Below are 21210 nucleotides of genomic sequence, written 5' to 3' on the forward strand. Positions count from 1 at the left end.
GTTTTCTAAGGATTATGATCCCAGTGAATAGTGATACTCTACTGATAAATTTTATGTGCTTATTTTATTATACAAACAAATTGGGTGGGACCCTGTATTTCTCACATTCATCAGCTACTCAGAGTGTAGAAAATAAACCTATCATAGCAATAGCAGATTAAATTCACCAAGGATAAGAAACACTATGTTATTTGGGTTTTTCTATTTATTTGTGAATAAGTGGTCATGTTGCCCTTTGGAAATGAAACTGGGAGCCTTTCCTAAACAAATGCTCGCCCTGTTAGCAAGACTACTACAACCATCTCCACTGTGCTTTCTTTATTTCTACAATCTAATAAAATACGAGATGTGAGATAGATTGGAAGTACAAGATGGAAAAAGATAAGTCAAATGTTTTTAAGTAATATATGCAAGAGCATTGCAACATGTACCCTACCATGAAGTGCCTTGATAATGGATTTGGGGCCACTGGGGCCAGAAGACAATAGCAGGGCCCTTCTAATACCCACCAATATTTTCCCACCCATGGTCATATTATGCTGGTGACTTTAGCAGAGATGTACAAGTATAATTTATGATTACAAGGCAGTAAGATGGAAATTAATACCTAAAACACATAAGTTGGATGACAAAGAGGGTAGACATTTGGCAGGTTTTTGAAGAGTAAATTTGATCTCACTTATAACATCAAATTCAGTTCTGAAGTTGAAAACACACGTATCATCATTTCTTACATCTTCTTGTGCTTTCTCTAACATTTTGTGTTTTTTGGATATTGAGGAATGATCAGATACCTGATGTAGTCAGACCAGGCTGCATATGTGTTTGTGTGTGTGTGTGTGTGTGTGTGTGTATATATATATATACATATATATATGTATATATATGTATATATATATAAAGTAAATGGGTGAATTCCAGAAAAATAGTTGTAGAAGTTAGACAGGAACTGTTCACTATACACATGTGGTTGGACTTTTGTCAGACTGTTGGTAGTTTTGTAAATATCTAATTGCTCTTAAAAAATGATTATTGCTTTAGTCACTGACAGCTGCTCATCTAGCCTTTGAGGACAGAGCTGAGATAGAAAGGCGCCGTCATGCGCTCCAACTCCTTAGTAGTGAGAAATGGGGATGTGAGCGCTCTGGGGGGTGTTCTTTAGCTGAGGAGCAGTGAGGAGGTTATGAGGCTCCCAAGAATCGGAAGCAATCATTTGATCTCACTTAGCATTAGGGGCTGGGAAATTCAGAGAATTCAGAGCAACTTCTACCTTTATTCTCCTTCATACGAGAAAAGAAGACTGGTGCTCTTTGGCTTGCATAGGTCTAAATGAAACTTGAGGACTTTGATCAATATTGAAAAAAAAAAAAGTTATAGACTAATTTCCTTCCAGAAGACCTAGAAAATTCCACCAAAACTAAATAATGTCCATGACATTAAAACTGTGTGTCTTTATAAACTCATTGTTTTAAAACCTTTAGTCAGAAATGTTCTTGGCCAATGGTACTGAAGAAAAGAAAATATTTTCAAGGACAAACAAGTGTTTGGGGGCTCTGAATAAGTTGTAATACATGAAGTGATTAAGCCCTTATTAATTAGAAGGTAACATTAAATTTCTTTTCAGAGTCATCAAGGCTTATGGGGAGTTGAGATTTGCATAATATTTGCATTTGTCCTACCTGCCTGTCAATCACAACCACAGGACGATAAGGCAAGAAGTGCTAAAGGATGGATTACAGGAAGAATTCTTAATGAAATGCCTTGGTGTATCGGTGGAGTTTGAAAGTAGGGTAGAGTGTATTTTGTCAAAGTTGAAGGTCAGCTTTGGGAGGGAAGAAAATAACTAGAATATCATGACTCCCCACCCCCACCTTAGGAGGCTTCCATCTTTAGAAAGACAAACAAAACATGAACAACTTCCCCTTGTGATCTAGGTGGAAAATCTGACTCATCTGAAAAAGAGTTTGAGTCTAGGACATTGGGTGGGGTAAGATAAAAGACTTTTATTTTGTGATGCTCTTATGCATTTATTATTTTAATAAAATTTTATGGTAAAAATGTTATGTTTGGAAATATAGTAAAGCAGAATGAAGGCCCCCAAAAATGACCCTTATGCCTGTTACTCAGATATAACCTCTGTTCATATTTTGATGTGGTTTACTGACTTGTTTCAAAGGGTTGAATTCCAGAGCACAGCTCAGACAATCCCGTGGCTAAGGCATTTACTAAATAAATATATTTTTCTTTTCTTATTATTGTGATCTATGTTTTTCTGCTTCCCATGATGATGATAAACCTAGTAGTATGAGTGCTGTATTTTGGCTGAAACAATTCTGTGGTCCTGGGCAGAGGAGCTGTGCACTGGGTGACCTTTCCACTCTCTCAGACCCATCCCACACCCATTCTGGAAGGACAGTCTCATGGTCCAGAAGTTTCTCAGTTGCCATTTGTCTGGAAGTGCCACTCGTTAACCTTGCTTTCCTCTTCTCTATGTTCCTTCTCTCCTATTTCCTATTCCCCTTGTTCGTCAATTTCTATTCTTCTCTGTTTCAGCAAAACAATATCAGTCAAGGTAATTGATGATGAGGAGTATGAGAAAAACAAGACCTTCCTCCTTGAGATTGGCGAGCCCCGCCTGGTGGAGATGAGTGAGAAGAAAGGTGGGGGAACTGCTCCAGGGCTGAGCCCAACAGCTTCTGCTGGCCTGTGCCACCCCTGGATGCCTGCACTCTTCAGAACGTGACTTACAATGCACACATCCCTCCACCTATGTAACGGGGCATAGATCTCCTCTGGGGCCACAGGGAGCCCAGCCTGGAGCTCCATCAGCCAGTTTGGGCCACTCTGCACATTGCAGTCTGAGCTACTCATTGTCAGTGCAGTCAAGCCTGGGAAGGTTGGTGCTGATGCTTGCTGCACCCACATAAAGCCGACTTTCTGATTTCTCTTCCTAATTTGGGATACCTCCTGACTGCTAATTGAAGCAGGAAGAATTTGTGAAAATGATGGATGGGCAGAGGAAACTTAACAGGGCCAGCTGAGAGTACCTGGATGCCCTTTTACATACTCCTGGAGGTCCATGTGTGGCCAGTTCTCCTTCCATAACATCACAGTAACATGCTGCTTGGTGAACACCTAGCATGAGCGTGTGACTCCAACCGTTTGTTTTGCCTTTGTCTTGTGTTCCCACAGGAAGATCATTACCATTAGAATATTTGACCGTGAGGAATATGAGAAAGAGTGCAGTTTCTCCCTTGTGCTTGAGGAACCAAAATGGATAAGAAGAGGAATGAAAGGTGTGAGAGTATACAAAGACATACCAGCGAGAAATTATACTCTTCTCTCCGTGTCTCCTACTCTCACACTTAACTCTCTCCTCTTCCTCGGCTTCCAAGTACTATACTTCCTCTCCTTTGAAGCTTTAGCAATTTCATTTCCCTGCCCATATTCACAAATGCACCAAACAATGCCCCTTTTCTTCAGCAGATGCCAGCTCACCTTGATTGATACCAGATTTCAGAAATACTGGAAGAGATTTCTGTAATTCAGAAGGGATGACTTAAAAGAATGATTTCTGGGTTTAGTTTTTCACTATTTAGGAATCATTCTAAAATTTGGTTCCAGCTATTAAATATCCCCTAAAATGTTAGTGACGGAAACTACTTAATACCTATTAGTCATGGTAGATGGGTCTAATGGCAACTAATAGGAAATTTCAGAAGAATTCAATAATTAGTCTTCTTTAGAGAAGCCAGTTTTCAAAAAAAAAAAACAACTTAGAACAAAGATCCTTAAAGAGTAGTGGTATCAATATCCTAGTATTCATTTTGGCAAAATATTTTTCATATCATCAGATATGATATTTAAAAGAGACCATATGTATGAAACCATGGTCATATCAGTTTTCTTTAGTAGGAAGGATATGGTAGTTCAGTAAGAACTTAGCCCTTACTTAAGGCCGATCCTGCCTTATGCTTCAAAATCTTTTGATTCTTGTAGAATTGACACATTTCTAACATATAGAATTTTTTTCTAAAAATAAAAAATAAACAGCAGTATCCTTATAATTAGATTTTTGTGTTGATTTGTGTTCATATTTTTAGAAACTATTTGAAGAAAGAAGCCAGTTTTTTTGCTTTCTTTGATTTTATATCTATTTTATATGGCCTATATTTAAGAAGGAAGGACAGGAATTTTATATCAGCTTTAAAAATAGTTTTTTTATTCTGAATTATTCCGAGGGCGTCCCATAATTACCCTCTAATAGTGGTCATTTTAAAAGCAATGGTATACATTTAATTATAGATATACAAAATGAGCATAGTACCTATTAATAGCTCTGATTAATTGCATTTAAACCATTGATGAGAGCAGTATAGATGATTAGGTGACCACTTTGCATGAAATGTAAACTTTTACATGTAAAGAAAAAAATCAAATACAAAGGACTAATTCCTATACAGACCCAACATTTGGGGGAATTTAACTAATCCCACTTTTGTAAGAACTCACTGGCCTCAGAGTCCATCAGAAAACAAACAAAAACAAAGTTGTCCTGACTTAATCATGTTCAAAAAGGTAACAGGAGCCTTTGGAATGATGGAGAAAGGAGCACTGGGGACCCATTTTAATGCAGCCTATTTAATATGCTCCACAGACAGCAGGCGGAAGAAAAAGACACTTTAGAAAACTGTGCAGATTTCTTACAAAGATGGGATCAAAAATGCCTCATTAACATACAGGAAAAAGCACTTACTTCTGAATGCATTCCTCCAAAGGACTGCCTTTTATCTCAAGGAAGAGCATCTTGGATACAGCTCTTTCAATTGTCATTTTGGTAAAGTATGCCTTCATATAAAAGCAAATTAAAATTCCTTGATAGCACTATTTGCTTTTGACACCCACCAAGTGGATCTGTGTCACCATAAATAAAATTACTAACTTGTTTTATAAAGTATTCTCTAATGCCACTACCCGTAGAGAGAAAACTGGTCCTGAAAAGGTAATTGTAACTTTCCCATCTACAACTCTGGAAGTAATTTATTTGATACATTTAGGCAGGTAGCTTTCACCAGAATAGAGTGCTACAGCTATAGGCTGGGTTTAAAGCACAAAACCTGAAAGACAAATTATGTATGTCACCCTACACCCCACCTCTGCTGCCCCAGGCCTTCCCTCCCTGTCTTGTCAGTTTCTGTGGAATTATGTGTCCACGAGAAGCTATCTGGTTGTCCGATTATACCGTGCAGAAGTCATAGATAAGGACACACAAATAAGCACTGATTCCTGGGACGCAGATTTTGAGGATTTAAAAAACATAAGCATTCCCTGATGACCAAAATATCAGGCAAATAGAACCTCCAGCGAGAGAACTTCACCTTGGGCCAAAGTCTCCTTATGGGCGGGGCGGCCAAAATGGAATTTCCTAAGATGTTTTCTCTGTTTTCATTGAAAGGTACAATCCCTGAGATCCTGGATGCTTTAAGACTTCCATATGTTGAATTCACTAACTGCCAGGCAATTATTTCATGAGGAAGGCTCACTCAAATAAGGTTTAGGATTAACTTCATAAAATATTTCTACTATATTTGGCAAACTAGATATATGTATTGTGTGTAAACATATGGTAGAAATGTTTTCTTAAATGTCAAGAAATAATATATGAAGTGAATTGTTTATATATATAGAATCAGTCACACACGTTTGCAGAAATTAGTGCTGGGATCATTTGGAAATACTCCCAATGCCACATTTACTTGGCGTGCACCAATTTTTTAGTAGCAGCTCCCTACCACTGTAATCAGATCTGCCTGGATTTCTTTCTGCTGATATTCCTCTTACTTTCATTATTCATCTGGTCTCTTATTCTGTGTTTGTCTTTGTCTGTTTCCTTCACAGCCCTGTTATTGAATGAGCTTGGTAAGCATTTCATTTCTTGCATTTCCTTTCCATTTTTCTAGGTTATTTTCCATTTCTATCAGGTGCTACAGTAGCTTTCTGACTTATCTTTTATTTCTACTGATCCATTAGCAAGATTGTTGTTTAGAGCCATTGGCCTCATAATTTTGTGAAGGTTGGATAGTTTACATTCCACTTTGGTTTCAGTATAACCTTTTAAAAAATCAGTGCTTTCTTAGGTATGCACAAGAAATAAATTTGTGCACTAAAGCTCATAATCTTAAAAGTGATTAGCGATTAAGTCATGAATGGATGTTTTCATATTTTTCTTAATTGTATGTACAATTTGGCAAGTTTTTGTACTTTGGATGGGTTGTCAGGCGGTCTGATGTCACTGGTATTTGTTATTTAGAGTGTAAATTAAATAAATTGTAACACTTCCTTTCTTTTTTTCTTTTTTAGGTGGCTTCACAATAACAGGTATGAATTTTTTAAGTCTAATGAACCAAATTTTATTTTGTACCGTGAGTTGTTTACATTTAAAAAAATTATTTCTCATTTTTATTTCCTTTTAATGAAGGAAAATACCTGTATGGTAAGACAGTTTTTTAATGTTCTTCATTTTCCCCCAAATACCCTTAAATATCAAACAAAAACCACATCTTATGTACCCTGCATTAACATTTAGCTATGGCACATGGTATGCTTTTGCTGATTTTACACATTTAACATTTTACACATTAACAAGGTGTGTGCTGTGTTTACTTATAAGCAAATTTGTGTGGAGAACCTGTAATTGGTCATATTTTGACACTGATCAATTTACAGATGTTCACATAGCACTGGTGATGTGAGTGTACCTTGCTAGATACTCCAGAGAGTACCAGAATAAATAAAACGATTGCTAGTCTCAAGGAAACATAGGAGTTGACATGCAAGCCCACTCCATGGCCCAAGCTCAGGGCCCTAATCATAGATAATGCTCTATTGGGAGAAGGTAAAGTATGCCTTCCCCTAATCCCACCACACCAATCTGAGAAGTTTTAGCATTCTTAACATGGTAATGAGTACTATGTCTGCCACTTGCAGTGGATTACAGAGTGCTCTGTAGAAACTCAAAACGTCGGTCAAAAAGTTTAAAACCCTTAATTTCATAATGGTACCCAGCCGCTGTTGATTGCATTTTTTAGCCAGCACAACTCTAAAGCTATTTCCTTACATAGAGAAGAAAGATATTTCCTTACAGCATCCTCTCTTTTGACCCTAAATATTTTCTCACCCTTTCAGAATCATCTATGTAGATTTAGAGAGGGAGATACATATCAAATGGTAGGCCTGATTTGTCTGAAGCTGCAGGTTGAAGATGTCTCTAAAGGCCATCCTAATGGCCGTGGCATTTTCCAATATAATTATGCAGATATCAATATTCTAATTATTTTTTTCTGAAACCAGATAGCTAAACAAAATATTTAGAAAGGAAATATTTTCAAACATTCTAAGTTTGAAAATGTTATGGTGCGGGGTGGCGTTAACTTAAACCACCATCAGTGTAAACTCATGATCAAGAAGTTTAAACATGATTCTGTCCAAAGTGGAACTTTCTGAACGCGTCCAATTTCACATGGTCTATTGCCCTCCACTTCTTCTCTCCAGACACAGCATTTAATGACAAAATGATTCATAGACTCTCGGAGACATAGAAATTGAAAAGGATAAAAATGTTAAATAGAACAAGTGCTCAGAGAGGATTTCTTAAACCTGATTCACCTGACACTCTCCTAGGTCAAGTCTTTCAAATTCTGCACTGCCGAATATGCTATTTTTGAATCCGAGTGCAGGAATTTACATTTACTTTTAAAACTTTAATCTTCCTTTTTCATCCCATCATTTTAACTTATTGAAATCTTTTTGGAGATATTCTGATTCTATCACCCAGTAAGTTAATGATCCTCGTGAGCTTTGAGGAAGGTAGAAATTTGGCAAGCCAGTCTTCATGGCTTCCTTGCAGTAATTAAAAAAAAAAAAAGTCAACCATTTGAGGAATAGTATAGTATCTACAGCTCCCTCGGCCCTGTGCAGCCTGATAATGAGACCTTAACTAAAAAACTTTAGTGGTAGAATGCCTTGTTAAAACACACTTATGTGTTTGGATAGCTTCCTGTTTTATCATTGAATATGTCAGGATTTTGCTTTTAGGGCCTTCCTTCCGTTGAAACGTCTTCCTTTTTAGTAACTAGGTAATGGGACCCTAATTTTCTTTTCTCAGAAATTGTTCATATCAAGTTCTAGAATACCCCACCAGTAACGTCCAACATTTTCTGTCTCGGACACATCATGCATCCAAGAGGACAGAATCACTTCTTTCAAAGGTTTTCTATTATTTCATGTACTTCGTTAAGCTCTTTCTTATAGGTTGAACTTTAATCTTCAATAGCAATTTTTCTGTTTTACCACCTCTTCCCAAAACCCAAAATTGATGCAGTTAAAATGAGAGAAAGTTGCAGAACCCTCTGGGAATTTCCACATTGGCCTGTTCCTCTCACTTTACATGATCCTTCCTCTCCAGAACCAGGCGAGAATGCCTGGGATCCACTCTCTATAGATGCCTCTGGGGAAAGTTCTAAAATTTAGGTCTACACGGTGAAAACCAGCTGTAAGCCCTGGAGAGCTTTTCTTTGAAGTCAGTTTGAGGCTTTGAAGTCAAGGCTTTGAGATGCAGGGGCAGTAAAGGAAAATTAATCGAACTCTTGGACTTTGCCTGCAGCTTTTATGCAGTCTTGTGCAGCTAAGTGTGAAAATCTAAATTTGAAGCAGGATATATGGAAATTGAAAAAGTCGTTTGGTCCACAACCCAGTACCTCTATTTCAGAGATGTCATTAGTGATGGACATTAAATGCTGGAGGTGCTTTTGGAATTTGCAAATCTTCACCTGTTGCTCTCAGACTTTGCCTCATTGAAAGGCCCTTGTTGGGACCTGTGATGTAAGTCCCCCTTGACCCTCCAGGCACATAACATGATAACCCCCTATACATTATAGCTCATTAGAATTTGGAAAGCATTTCTTATTCATTATATCATTTAATCCTCAACCTTATGGAATAAGATCTTTTGTTCTCACTTATAGGAGAAGAAATGAAGGTTCAAAGATATTAATCAATCTACTCCAGTCACCCATCCAGGGCTCAGAGCCTGGCCCTCTAACTTTAAGTCCAAGGCCATGTGATGACTATTTTAACCCAGCACTTTTAGTTCCTTTCTCCCAACTTGTACATTCCTACCTGCATCTTAATCCCTTTTCCATCCAAAGCCTCGCTATGTCTCTGAAATACCATCAGTATGAATTCCAGTCAAATGAAAAATGAGGAGGACCCCAAAAGGGGGAAACTAGAGTACATTAATTTGGATATTTTTAATAAAATTAAGTATTCTGGCTCAATTTGGAAAGATAGAGGCATGTTTCTGTCCCCAAACAGGCAGCTAAAAAGTTCCCTAATTAATTAAAAGTATGTAATGGTCAGTATACCTTTTTAAAAGTTACTCTTCCAATCATATTACGCTTATCATGTGATAGTCTTCATAACGCACATGGCTTTTTCAGGAAGCCAAGCTATGAAAATTCCGACAGTTAAACACACTTTAGTCACTCCAGTACATAGGTTAGAGAAACAAATCCCCTTCAAGTTTGCCTTCATTGTACAATTGAGAAAACTGAATCCCAGAGAAAAGAAACACCTTGCCCAAGTTTAGACGGAAAGCACATGGCAGAATTTGCAGAGTCCCAATCTCATGATTCCAGGTCAGTTCTGGGATCTCTTGGTAGAAGCGAAAAGCAGGCAGTCAGTTGAACCAGGAGTTTCATGAAAACCCTAAACTAGGTAATCCAGCCAGTCACTGTGACAATGGTGAACCCTTGTGAAACCTGCCAGTGTATACAACCTTCTCCCATTCAGACTGCCCAGGAAACAAATACGCATGTTCCCTGATGTTACGTTGCTTGACCCTCGCACAGACCTGTGATATGGACAGAGCAGGCACTATTATCTCCATTTCACACACGGGGTAACTGGAGAAATGGCCTACTTAAGGCCATGTTGTTGGCACCAAAAGGCTGTAAATGGAGGCTACCTGTCATCACACCGAGTGCTTTTCATTGTTTCGTGATGCCTCTGGAAGCAGGAACTTGACGGGGATGGGTACTCCATCTCAGACACCTGCAGGAATCTGGCTGCACCCCTACTGTGGGGTGTGTGCTTTATTCACACAATCTGATTGGACTCCTAGAACACCTGCCCCGTTTATTTACTCGCTCACTTCTTCAACCTACGTAACAGTGACCTCTGACCACTCAGTCCCCAAACTAACATTGCTTGCGCTGTGTGCATCTGGGCATGACATTCAGCTTACTAATTCCACAGAGCTCTTCTGGCAAACCAGTGCAATCCAGTCTGCTGATTTTCTGCCTGTCCTTTTGCTAGGCCAACCTGTCTTCAGGAAAGTTCATGCTAGAGAACATCCGATCCCCTCTACTATAATCACCATCGCAGGTACTCATTTCATCACGGTCCTTGAAAACCACAGTTTAATTGCCTTCAAGGGTTCTTTCGGTCTTTCGACATTAAAGTGACACAGTTCACCCCCATTGCCTCTAAAGCATTGCTACACCATGCCGTGGCTTCTCTGCAGTTGTGGGTATGAGGAGTCAGCAACAAGACATCACATCGGCCCAGGACGGGACGCATGGTAGAGGGGGAAGCATGGACCTACAGAGAAGATTGAGTCCAATAGCCTCTCAAGTTTCAGTATACTCCAGATTTCTTGCAAATCTTGCTTCTTAAACATGGGCCTTTCATTGCAAATGTCATGAAATGTCTTTGAAAGCAAGCTGTCTTTCTTCCCAGAGTCTGCCTTTCCTTCCTCCAGGCAACATGATGTTAGCCAAATATGCACAGATGACAGTACATCTGTGGGGTTTCTCCAGAGGGGAACATTGACAGGGTGACTAAAGGATGACAAAGCTATCCCAGATCGACTGTAGGATTAGAGCCTGGGTGTGAGCCCCTTGCCCTAAGTTACCAAGTGTCTGGATAAGGACACGGATACTCACTCTTCAGCTGTCACCATCGCCCATCACTGGTCGTGGCTGCAGAAACACTTCTGCCTGCCTCAGTAAGACTTTGCTCGTTCTCGCATCCCACACCCCCATTCAGTTATCATGCAGCCCTGACTGCAGAGTCGTTCCAGAATATTCCTCATGGAAATAAAGTACCAGTCTCTTTAGGTTCTAATCAAAGAGGCCAGCCAGGTGCTGAAAAACGTCAAGAGATCTCCGCTCTCAGACTTGTCAGCACAGATCTGAGTGAAGGATTAAAATAACCACAAGCAAATTGTCCCACCGCTGGCCTTGTACCCCTTTCCCAATTTTACATTGTTTGTCGAGACAAAAAATTGCAAGTGCATTCAAGAATATCCACAGTAGCTCCTCGGGTGCAGATCTCCACGTGGGTTGTATTGTTTTCTAAGAGAAATTCGTGTTCTCAGCCCTTCACCTCTTACAGTGATGCGGCTTCAAAATGCAGCCTGATCCAGAAAGCATTAACAGCAGCTTTTTCATAATTCTGCTTTTCCCAGATCCCAGGTACCTATTAGCTATTGTGATGTGTCATTTGCAAAATCAATTACTCAGGAGAGGGGAGGACCCCTACCGATGATTTCATCACAGGATTGTTTTCTGTCCTGTCAATACTGATTTTAACCATGGCCGTTAATTATGCATTTGATCTTTAAGTTGGGTTGGTTGGTTAAGACCATGATGTTATATAATTTATTATCAGCTCCTCAATAAAATATGATGAGTTTAAAAATATGTACATATATATGTACATATACAGATAAACAGGATTACATAGAGAATTTCCTCTACCTGAGAAGCAGAACTAAAAGCACAGCATATGCATAAATAAGGAAATGAAACTGACTTGGCCACAGTAAAATGAACTGCATTTGATCCAGCACTCAAAGTGAAAAAAAAATAGGTGATCAAAAAATATGCTTTAACGATTTCCCTATTCAATAGAAGATACCTAAAGAGAAGACACTTTAAAAAAATAAGCTTAGCTCTCTTCTTTGCCAGTTTCAAAAATCTGGATCACAAATGCTAATTTATCTGTATCATTATAGAGCAATAAAAGGATTTATCCAGCTGTCTTCTCTCAGTTACATATAAGTATAATTATCTCTTAAATGTTCACGATGTTTATTAAGTGAAAATAGCCCTGACCCTACCATGACACTATGCCTTTGTGCTTTGACTTCTTTCTACCTGGAATGCCCCTCCTTCCTCTATTACCTCCTAGCCAGCCTTCCCACCACCTTCACCTGGCAAGCTCCTAGACATGCTTCAAGGCCAATTTCAAATATCTCTTCTTTCCTGAAGCCTTCCCTGACTCCTTCGGTCAGAGGGAGCTGCTCCCCGACCCTGGACCTTCAGCCCCTACCTTGCTGTACTAGAAGTTGTCCCATCTATATGCCTCACTTCCCACTAGACCATGAGTTCCTGGAAAAAGAGGCAGGGTGGGAGGGGCCTCAGTGTGCTGACATAGTGTAGGAGTGCAATGACATGTGTGAAATGAACAAATGGTCTTTACTATATGCATAGAGCAAAGAAGAGGCTTGTCTAACAGTGAGTTGGACAGTCACATGACAAATACTTACTGGGCACCTACTACTTTCCATACATAGTAATAGGCTCTGAGGGATATGAGGACAATTCGAAGAGCAATGAGACATATTGTTCTATCTTGGTAAGTTTACATGCTGGATATTTGTACGTAAAGGTAGTTTAAATATTAAAAAGTAGTATATTAGAAGTGTCCATGTTTAATATGTACACACAACAAATATTCAGAATTAATTTAAAGTTAGAGTGGTCATTCCTAAATAGGTCAACTGAGGGATATTTCATGCGAGAAGAGGTAGGGGGTTGAAAGGTAAGTAGGATTTAGCTAGATGAAAATGGGGAAGGTTTTCCAGATGGGTAGACAATGGAATAAAGTGTGGCATTAAATTCAAGTCTAGTTTGGAGCAAGAATGTAGAAAGTGATAGAAACAAGGTGTCCTGCTTTTCTTTAGGTTAGTATGAAATCTGTTAAGGCATTAATTCCTAAAATGTTGCTCTTTCTCATACCTCTTTTACAATATTTCCTTTGGCTGCATACCAACTATGCTATTATTTACGTCATGCAATTTTTTGCCTCATGTTTTTACTTCACTAGATTTGTTTTTTAAAAAAAAACTTTAAGTCACTAACAGTAATAGAAAGCTGGTATTTGTCATATATAGAAAGTAAGGTTAAAATTTTCAGAATGAAAAAAGTTATTAACTTCTAACTCAGTGCAGTCAAATGCTCTATGCCGGAGAACTATTTTCTCTTTCCTAAATGGTAGAAACCCTAATGTCAAGAACTAGTTACAGACCTGACAGCACCAAACTTCTTCATCAGAAGGACTAAAGGATGATTAAAAAGGGAATAACCTTTTCACTCACTATGTGATTTGATTTCATTTACTACCATGTCCATTCATTTAATACCATGTTCCAAATCATCTCATTTTGTGAAATGCGGTTTTCAACAATGTCACCGCATCACCTTTCTTTCATAATTTCTCTGTTTTTTTTACCTGAATTGACTTGAATCCCATTAAAAGCAACTTCCCATTTATAAGTAAACTATTAAAAGGGGGACATAATAAATATTCTCCCCCAAATGGCTTTGTAATTCAAATTAAAATCTAAGTTGTAATCGTTTTTCTTCTGGAAAAATAATTGTTATTTGACATAAGTTTCCAAAATATCCATGTTCAGCCAAGGTTATGAACAAAGACACTAATGTAACCTGCTCCTATGAAAACTCTAATAACATTTTCCTGGGCTCAAGATCGGAAAGCAGTGGGAATCAAAATATGATTGATTTAAGCATTGGATAAATGGGACTTCACATACCTCAGCTCACCCCCTTGACTCTACACACTTAATTTCAAGGGCAAATCATGGGGACACCACTCAAAAACCTTTGCCTTCCCTTGGGTCATAACTTCCCAAGCCTACTATAAGAAATGTTATAACTTTTGCCATTAAAATTAATCTACTTGCACCTCTCTTTTGCATCTGCTAACACTTAGCAGATTTTGGCTAGTCCAAAATCGCTTATTTTTAGTCTTCTTCTAATTTCTTTGGGACCCTGTAATTACTGGGGATAGGAAAGCAGATTCTGAAATATACTTTTAGGAAGACACTATTGAATACATAATAAAGAATTCTTTGATACGCTACCTTCTGTTTTTGCCTGTTGCTTGGTTTTGACACTTGGTATATAAAATGCTAGCAGTGCCTCTGGCCCAACTGCTCCGTGGCCCAGTAGTCAACAACTGGCCTAGGAGCTAGTCTTCTGCATCAGTTGCTAGAGCATCAAATGAAGCCACCAAGGCAGGGTCCCTCAGCAGAGGGAAGCCATGTATGGGTGGGATGGGATGGGAGACGTGGACTCCTGCAATAGCTGATGCCTAAATGCAAAAGGCAAGGAGTCTGGGCTAGAAGTCCCTCCCTTCCTCATCTCTCCTCAGTCAACAGACTCCTGTTGCAGGCAGTTTGCCTGGAAGGTTCTAGAAGCAAGGGCGTCAGGGCTGCGGTCTTTCTATACCACCAAGACTACTTCCTTGGAGGTGAGGTCCGTTCAGCTTGACTGTGAGGGGAAGTGGCCTGTCCTGTTCCAGCATCCTGAGCCTGAAGGACAGGAGGCTGAGTGGTGACAGGAGTACTGTTTGTCCTTCACATGTGCGTGGCCTTTTCAGTCTGGGATTTATCCTAATGACCTTCACGCAGAGAGGAGCCATCTGTGAGCTTCCCCTCATTAATGGACTCTCAAGTCCATTAGCATTTTCTGAGCACCCACTAGCCTCTCCTGGATTGTAAGCTACATGGTGGTTCCGGAACAAATAACGCCCCCATGGTGAGTAAGTATTAACTTCCCAAAGGCCTCACCCTCGCTATCCCTGTTTCCTTTAACGTTAACATGGTCAAGGACCTCCCAACCCATCTCAGATTTGCACCAGAGAGAGGCAGCTCTGGAGCGCAGGCATCTTACTGAACCGTGGAATTCGTGGATGTTCTGCTTCTTAACTTGCAGCAGGGTCTCTTGGCAAGTGAGAGGCTAAGATCAGAATTTCCCATCTGTTGTCTCTTTGGCCCTGGGGCATTTTCTTTGCCTCTAGAAAGTGGAGAGGAGGAGGCCAGAGTCTTACATTCCTTGAGTCGCTCTGGAACTTTAATTGTGTTTCCTCTTGGTCATGTGCTAAAAGGATGTGTACAGACAGCCAGGTGAGCCAGTGTCCCGGAGGACAGCTGGGTGATTCCCTCAACGCAGACAACGTGTGGGCAGAGTCTTTACCAGTGATATGGCCCTATAAGTTGCTTTTCCTGATCTGCCCTTTGGCAGGTGCTTAGGTTGTGGGATGTTATGATCACTTGCTGTCACAGTGATCACTGCCCCACACAGCAAGGGTCTGTCCAATTCTCCCCTCCAGCCTTACGGCACCACCCCAGGGACTTTCAGTAGGTCATCAGGGCTTCCTTCCTTCTTGGTTTTCTTGTAGCAGGATCCAGGGATTTCCAAATAAATTTGAGTCCATTCTCACTCTCTCGCCCTTCCCTTTCGCAGAGGAATGTGATGACAAGCAACCGCTGACCAGCAAAGAGGAGGAGGAGAGGCGCATTGCAGAGATGGGGCGGCCCATTCTGGGAGAGCACACCAGGCTGGAAGTGATCATTGAAGAATCCTATGAGTTCAAGGTACGCTCACCGGCATTGCCCACCAGGGAGGCCAGGCCCATCTCTGCACCAAAACGGTTCATAGCGTCGGTCTATGCTGTACGAGAGGCAGATGTAATTTCAGGAACTGGCTCGTTGATGGAGAGGCCTGTAGAGCAGAAATGGGATTCGCGAATTGGTAGGGAACCAAGAGATCCTGTAAACTAAACAGTGTCAGAACCAGGGTCTGGTGGGTGGCACTCATCACTGTGCAAGGTCAGAGGTGCCCTAAAGGGAGGGCTTTGGATAGCAAGAAAGAGGCAAGGATGGATTCCAAGAGACTGTTATGTGTGGAAGAAACCATGCTTTGTTTGAAAAAGCTAATCAATCTAGTAGAAGCAAAGCCTTGACACTGCTGAAAATGAGGCTTTTGTTTTGGAGGAAGGATGGTAAGCTTTCCCTGTGGAACATGCCGTTGACAAGCTCTCGTATATTATGCAGTCACCTTCTTAAGATCCTAGGACACTTGAACACAATCAAACTGAAGGCAGAGTGCCTGCAACTGGAGAGCTTAGAACTGGGCTGATGAAATTGGATTTCCAGTTCTCTAGATGAGGAAAGTCATTTTTCAGAAGTTAAGCAGATGCGCCTTAGGGTGAGCTTAGGACTTTGAAATGAACCTTTTCGACCATTCTTAGCTGCTCCCTCGGCCCCTGCCCCAGTTCCCATCCCTTTTCACTCACGTGGTCCTCACACCTAGAAGCCCCCGGGAGAGCCGCACCTGCGTTCTGTAGTGGGACATGAAAAGGAGCAGCCTCTCTCTGGTTTTCCAGAACTACAAGCCAGAGCACAGCAGCATTTTCCCCACTTATTTTTTTTAAAGCAGATTCTGCTCCTGTTTGGAAAACCAGAATGAAAATTCCAAAAGGGAGAATCAGGTCACCAACCTAAAAGCCTCAGGATCTTATCTGGAGTTTTCACAGTAGTGGCTTCTTTGCCTTTTGCTGGGCCCGTTCAGTATTTTTCTAATTTAGTTCACAAATGAAGGTGCCTGAGAGGCGACAGGTGGAAAGAAAAATGTCTTTGCAAATTAAAGTGGCATTTAAAAGATAAAATCGCAATTAAACTTTCCCCTTCAGGCCACTGTGGATGGATGTATTAACTCCTCTCACTCACTCCCATAGAAAGAAAGAGCAGGGCAAACGCTGGGACTAGTGCTTTCTAGGCAGACCCCGACCGTCAGAGCCCACCTGGCGTTTCATCCAGAACCTGGCTCGCTGCACACACTTGACTGGTATATGCACAAGTTCCCTGAGATTCCTGAGGCACGGATATCTGAGACTGTCCATTTCTGTGGACCAATCTGTTCCCGTCTCCATCTTCACTCTTCGTCACGCACCCCCTTTTCACCTGGAACCAGAGGGCGTGGTGCCACTTGCGACAACAGAGATTCTACAGCTTGGCATTTCTATAAACGCTTGTCCCCCACCCCTCCCAGGACTCTCATGGGGAATGATTGTATGCCCTCTTCCTTACGGGACCACCCCGAGCACTCCCCTTCCATGCACCCGTGACCAGGAAGAGCAATCACGGTCACTTCCTGTAGGAAGGGTATGGCAGGGCACAGTCTTCTAGGCATAAAAGTTTTCTTGTGTCCAAAGCTCTCTCTGGTAACCACTCCAATGATCCGAGCATTTGAAAGTCAACCAAGTCTCTCTCCATAAGTCCAGTTGTTTGGGGTACTTATCTTCCTAGAATATCTGCCATAGACTGTTTCCTCCCATCTCCTCAAAGTTCATCAGGACAGTTACTGTTAACACTGAAGGGTACCTTGGGGCATGTTTCTGAAGTGCCCTCAAGCATCAATGTTGATATCATTATTTGTTTAAGAAATTTTTTCTAGACCATAGCTGTTTTAAAGAAATTGTTCAAAGCCCTCAGAACTGCATTAAAGACCCAAATCTGGCTGATACCTCACAATGTCCGAGTCTGCTTTGCCCACTGGCTTCTTGTTTACTATATTGTGACCAAGGGCTGGACTTTTCTAACACCCATGGCTGAGAGTGAGGTTAAAACTATTGCTGCAGACTAGCACCGTGAAGAGCTAATGACTGACATATAGGAAACCTCCAGGTCAGTGTCCATGGCCACGTTCAAGAATCAAATTTCAAATTCCTCCTCTCCTCCTATTGGTCCTCTCCTATTCACTCCTCTCCTCCTATAGGTCAAGAGAGGACACATATGTAAATTAAGTCCAGGGAAGAGCCCAGGCTATCTCATAGTCCGCCAGGGTTAACATGAACTAAAGTTTACAATCTACCCGAGGTTTTATATATATACATTATATATACATATATACATTTTATGCATATACATTTTAAGTTTAGTTTATCTTAAAACTTCGTTCTTCAGAGATATTTTTTGAGGCGAGTCTGTGTTTAACTGTTAGAGCAGTTTCTCTCTTCAATTATTTATCCCCCAGTTAATGGGATTCTCTGCCTTGGCTTTAGAGTAAAGAGGGCTTCTTTGGAGAGACCTGCCCCAAGTTTCCATCACATTTAGGAAAAGTCAAGGTTATTTCTTGTTACATTCTACACAGAACTTTGAATTGGCATCAACCGAGACACTCAGAGTGCTTGATGAGATTGGCCAAGTCCAGAGAAAAGTCAGATGCTTGTCATGTGCCTCTGGCTATGGTGGCCAAGAGCCCTGACGGTTACAGCTATTATCAGTGGCACTAGCAGTTCTAGACACAAAGCTAGAGGCCGAAAGGTCACCGCCATAAGGACAAACAATCTAGCAAAGGACGATGTTGAAAATACAGAGTGGGCCAGTTGGAGATGGGCCCTTTCATGTTTATTATCGTCTCAGTGTTTCAAGTCAGTTGCAATGACGGTTGAACTAACACACTTGACATTCTGATGTAGCTTTGGCCTTCTGCACGGGCCCCCGGGATCACATTTTCCTTCCTCCCGGTTAGCTAATAACACGCTCTCTCTCTCAAACCTTAGTCAATTCAGGGACACCGCACTAAACATGTACAGATTTTGACCCAAGACAAATAATACGTGTTTTCTGACTCTTTGCAATAAGTGGGAATTCGAGGATGCTGTGACAGTAAGGACGGGGCGTGTCGTGGGCTACTCGGTGTGGTAGTCTCTCTGGGAAGAGCAGCTTCACGTCCCGGAAGTGACCCTTCTCCCTGTAGTTGCTGCGATTTGTGGTAGCGCTTTGGGCGCATCTGCTTACTTATTTTTCTTGTGAACGCTTGGCTGCTCCTGCTGTTTCATGAACTGACATTCATTTAGAAAGCTAAGCGTGCTGATTGTACAGAAGCAAGTGCCTAAAAGAGGTCTTAAAGAAACAGAAAAATAAGAGGCTCAGAGCTCGTAAAGCAGGGGGAAATTCAGTGCAAGGTCATTGCAGTTTGCCCTGAACCATACAAATTGACGTTTTCTTGTCTTTTCTTGTTTGCAGCAGGAGTCAGGTGAGATGAATTCTCTATCAGCCACCAGGCTGACAAAATCAGTAGCCAAAGAAAAATCCATTTATTAATGATCATACAGCAGCAGTCTTGAGGCTTTGCTGTCTGGCTGCATTTCATTGATCAACAAAAATATAATAAGAACAGGTTTTAGTTTCGTAATCTCTCTGCCATTTCCAGTTATCCACCGATAGGTAGTGCTGAGCAGGGGGTTAATTCAGTTGCAGACACACACTCTAGATGAAGCCAGGAGAGAAGCAAGTTCATGAAGCATCCGAGGGGAAGGGATGGGCTTTTGCATCATCCTCAGTTGTAACCGGTGAGGCTATTCTTCCTTGGTTATTAGGCAGTGAAAGAGGCTTGTATTTGCTATGAAGAAGTTTCCATTTCAGGATGTTTCCAAGAAAGGACTATGCTTGTTTGCATACTCGTAACAGTGTTTGATGTCAATACTGTTGCTCTGAGCCTAACATCTGCTACCCTTTAGATAACTCTGGGGTTTCAAAATCATCAAGGTCTGAGATTTCCCGAGGCCTTAACCAACCCGGCAATTATTTTCTGATTCTTTTCAACCTCTCTAGAGTACCGTGGACAAACTTATTAAGAAGACAAACCTAGCCCTCGTGGTTGGGACAAACAGCTGGAGAGAGCAGTTTATCGAAGCAATCACTGTCAGTGCTGGTGAGTGCTTTTCTCTGCATATTATAAATGATAATGTCCCAAGCTTACTTTTCCTGCCGTCACCACTTGGTCTAGGTCAAAGCACCAAAGACTCCCCATGATAAAATTAAAAGAGAAATAAATGTATTTGTAATGTATATGCACATTTTGAGGACGAATTTAGACATTCTAAGATGAAGCAAATGTCTTCAAACAGGACATCCTTCTCTGTCTACACTGCATCTTTCTCTCTGGAAATAGACAAGATAAATTTAAACCCTGCTGTGTCTCTTACTTATGGATAGCCAATCACAGGGTTTTATCTGGAAAATTCCCTGAGAGCAGGAGAAGTGAGTAAGTGCAGGTCAGAAAGGAACCATCAAAATCGTAGGTGGGACAGGGTGACATTAAGACACTTCACCACCATCATCTGCATCATTTTTCACTCTCTTCAACAACATCTAACAAATAAGTGTTTGCACTGGCTCTGGAAGTGAAAATAGAATCACATTCTGTTTCTTCCTATACAAGCAAAGTGCGGAGTTTTATGTAGGAAGATCCTATAAAATGAAGAGTGTTGCAAACTCAAGGAGCCAGACACCTGAGGAAATTAAATTCAGAAAGAAGTATCCCTTTTCTGTGTCACCAAACCTTGTCCACTCTCTGTGTGATTGTAAAAAGGCGGAGAAAAGCCCCTTTCAACGATTCAGGAAAGCAACACTCTCGTGGGATTTTTCTGGTTTTCAGTTCTTCTGTTTCATTTCCACTGATTCTTTCTCTTTAAAGATCCCCGCAGGCTCATTTTCTACTCTTGCAGCTAGTGAATAAAACTAGAATTTTCTAACTAGTGATTCCCAGACTGTAAAATATGGAAACAGCGTCACTAGCGGTTGGGTCATGACTTCTAACACAACCCCCTCTTTCCAATCTGCCACAGAATAATTTGACAGATCTCCCAAGTACTGTGGGAACAGAGGGTGATAAAAAACATTTGTGCCTGTTTATTATTAGTGCTGTTAATAATCACACTTTGGTTTCTTGCAATAGAGTATACAGTGGAAATTCATGAACAGTAAATGATGAGTAATTGCTTAGGGGAGTAGATTTGAAATTTACGCATAAGTTCTAATGGAGGTGGGGACTCCCTGCCTTAGCCCTTTTAGACTGCTGTGACAAAATACCATAGACTGGGTGACTTGTAAACTACAGAAACTTATTTCTGGCAGTTCTAGAGGCTGGAAGTCCAAGATGAAGGCCCTGGTAGATTTGGTGCCTGGTGAGAGCCTGCTTCCTGGTTCATAATCTTCTCACTCTGTCCCCACATAGGGGAAGGGATGAGGGAGCTCTCCAGGGTCTCTTTTATAAG

General features: G+C 40.9%; 1 protein-coding gene across 12 annotated transcripts in view; it reads left to right on the forward strand.

Moving 5' to 3' along the window:
- SLC8A1 (solute carrier family 8 member A1) overlaps positions 1–21210 on the forward strand; it is a 426970-nt gene that overhangs the window by 317302 nt on the left and 88458 nt on the right. For 6 of the 12 annotated variants that reach the window (XM_082358042.1, XM_082358037.1, XM_082358041.1 and 3 more), the window contains exons 3-9: positions 2554–2660; positions 5899–5919; positions 6361–6378; positions 6479–6493; positions 10375–10443; positions 15612–15742; positions 19766–19865. In XM_082358042.1, coding sequence (XP_082214168.1) covers positions 2554–2660; positions 5899–5919; positions 6361–6378; positions 6479–6493; positions 10375–10443; positions 15612–15742; positions 19766–19865 — 461 coding nt within the window. Of the gene's footprint in view, positions 1–2553; positions 2661–3192; positions 3297–5898; positions 5920–6360; positions 6379–6478; positions 6494–10374; positions 10444–15611; positions 15743–19765; positions 19866–21210 lie in introns of all 12 variants that reach the window. The other 6 variants (XM_082358035.1, XM_082358033.1, XM_082358039.1 and 3 more) reach the window with 6 other exon arrangements.

This window comes from Balaenoptera borealis (genome assembly GCF_965194805.1).
Source record: "Balaenoptera borealis genome assembly, chromosome: 15".
Taxonomy (NCBI): Eukaryota; Metazoa; Chordata; class Mammalia; order Artiodactyla; family Balaenopteridae; genus Balaenoptera; species Balaenoptera borealis.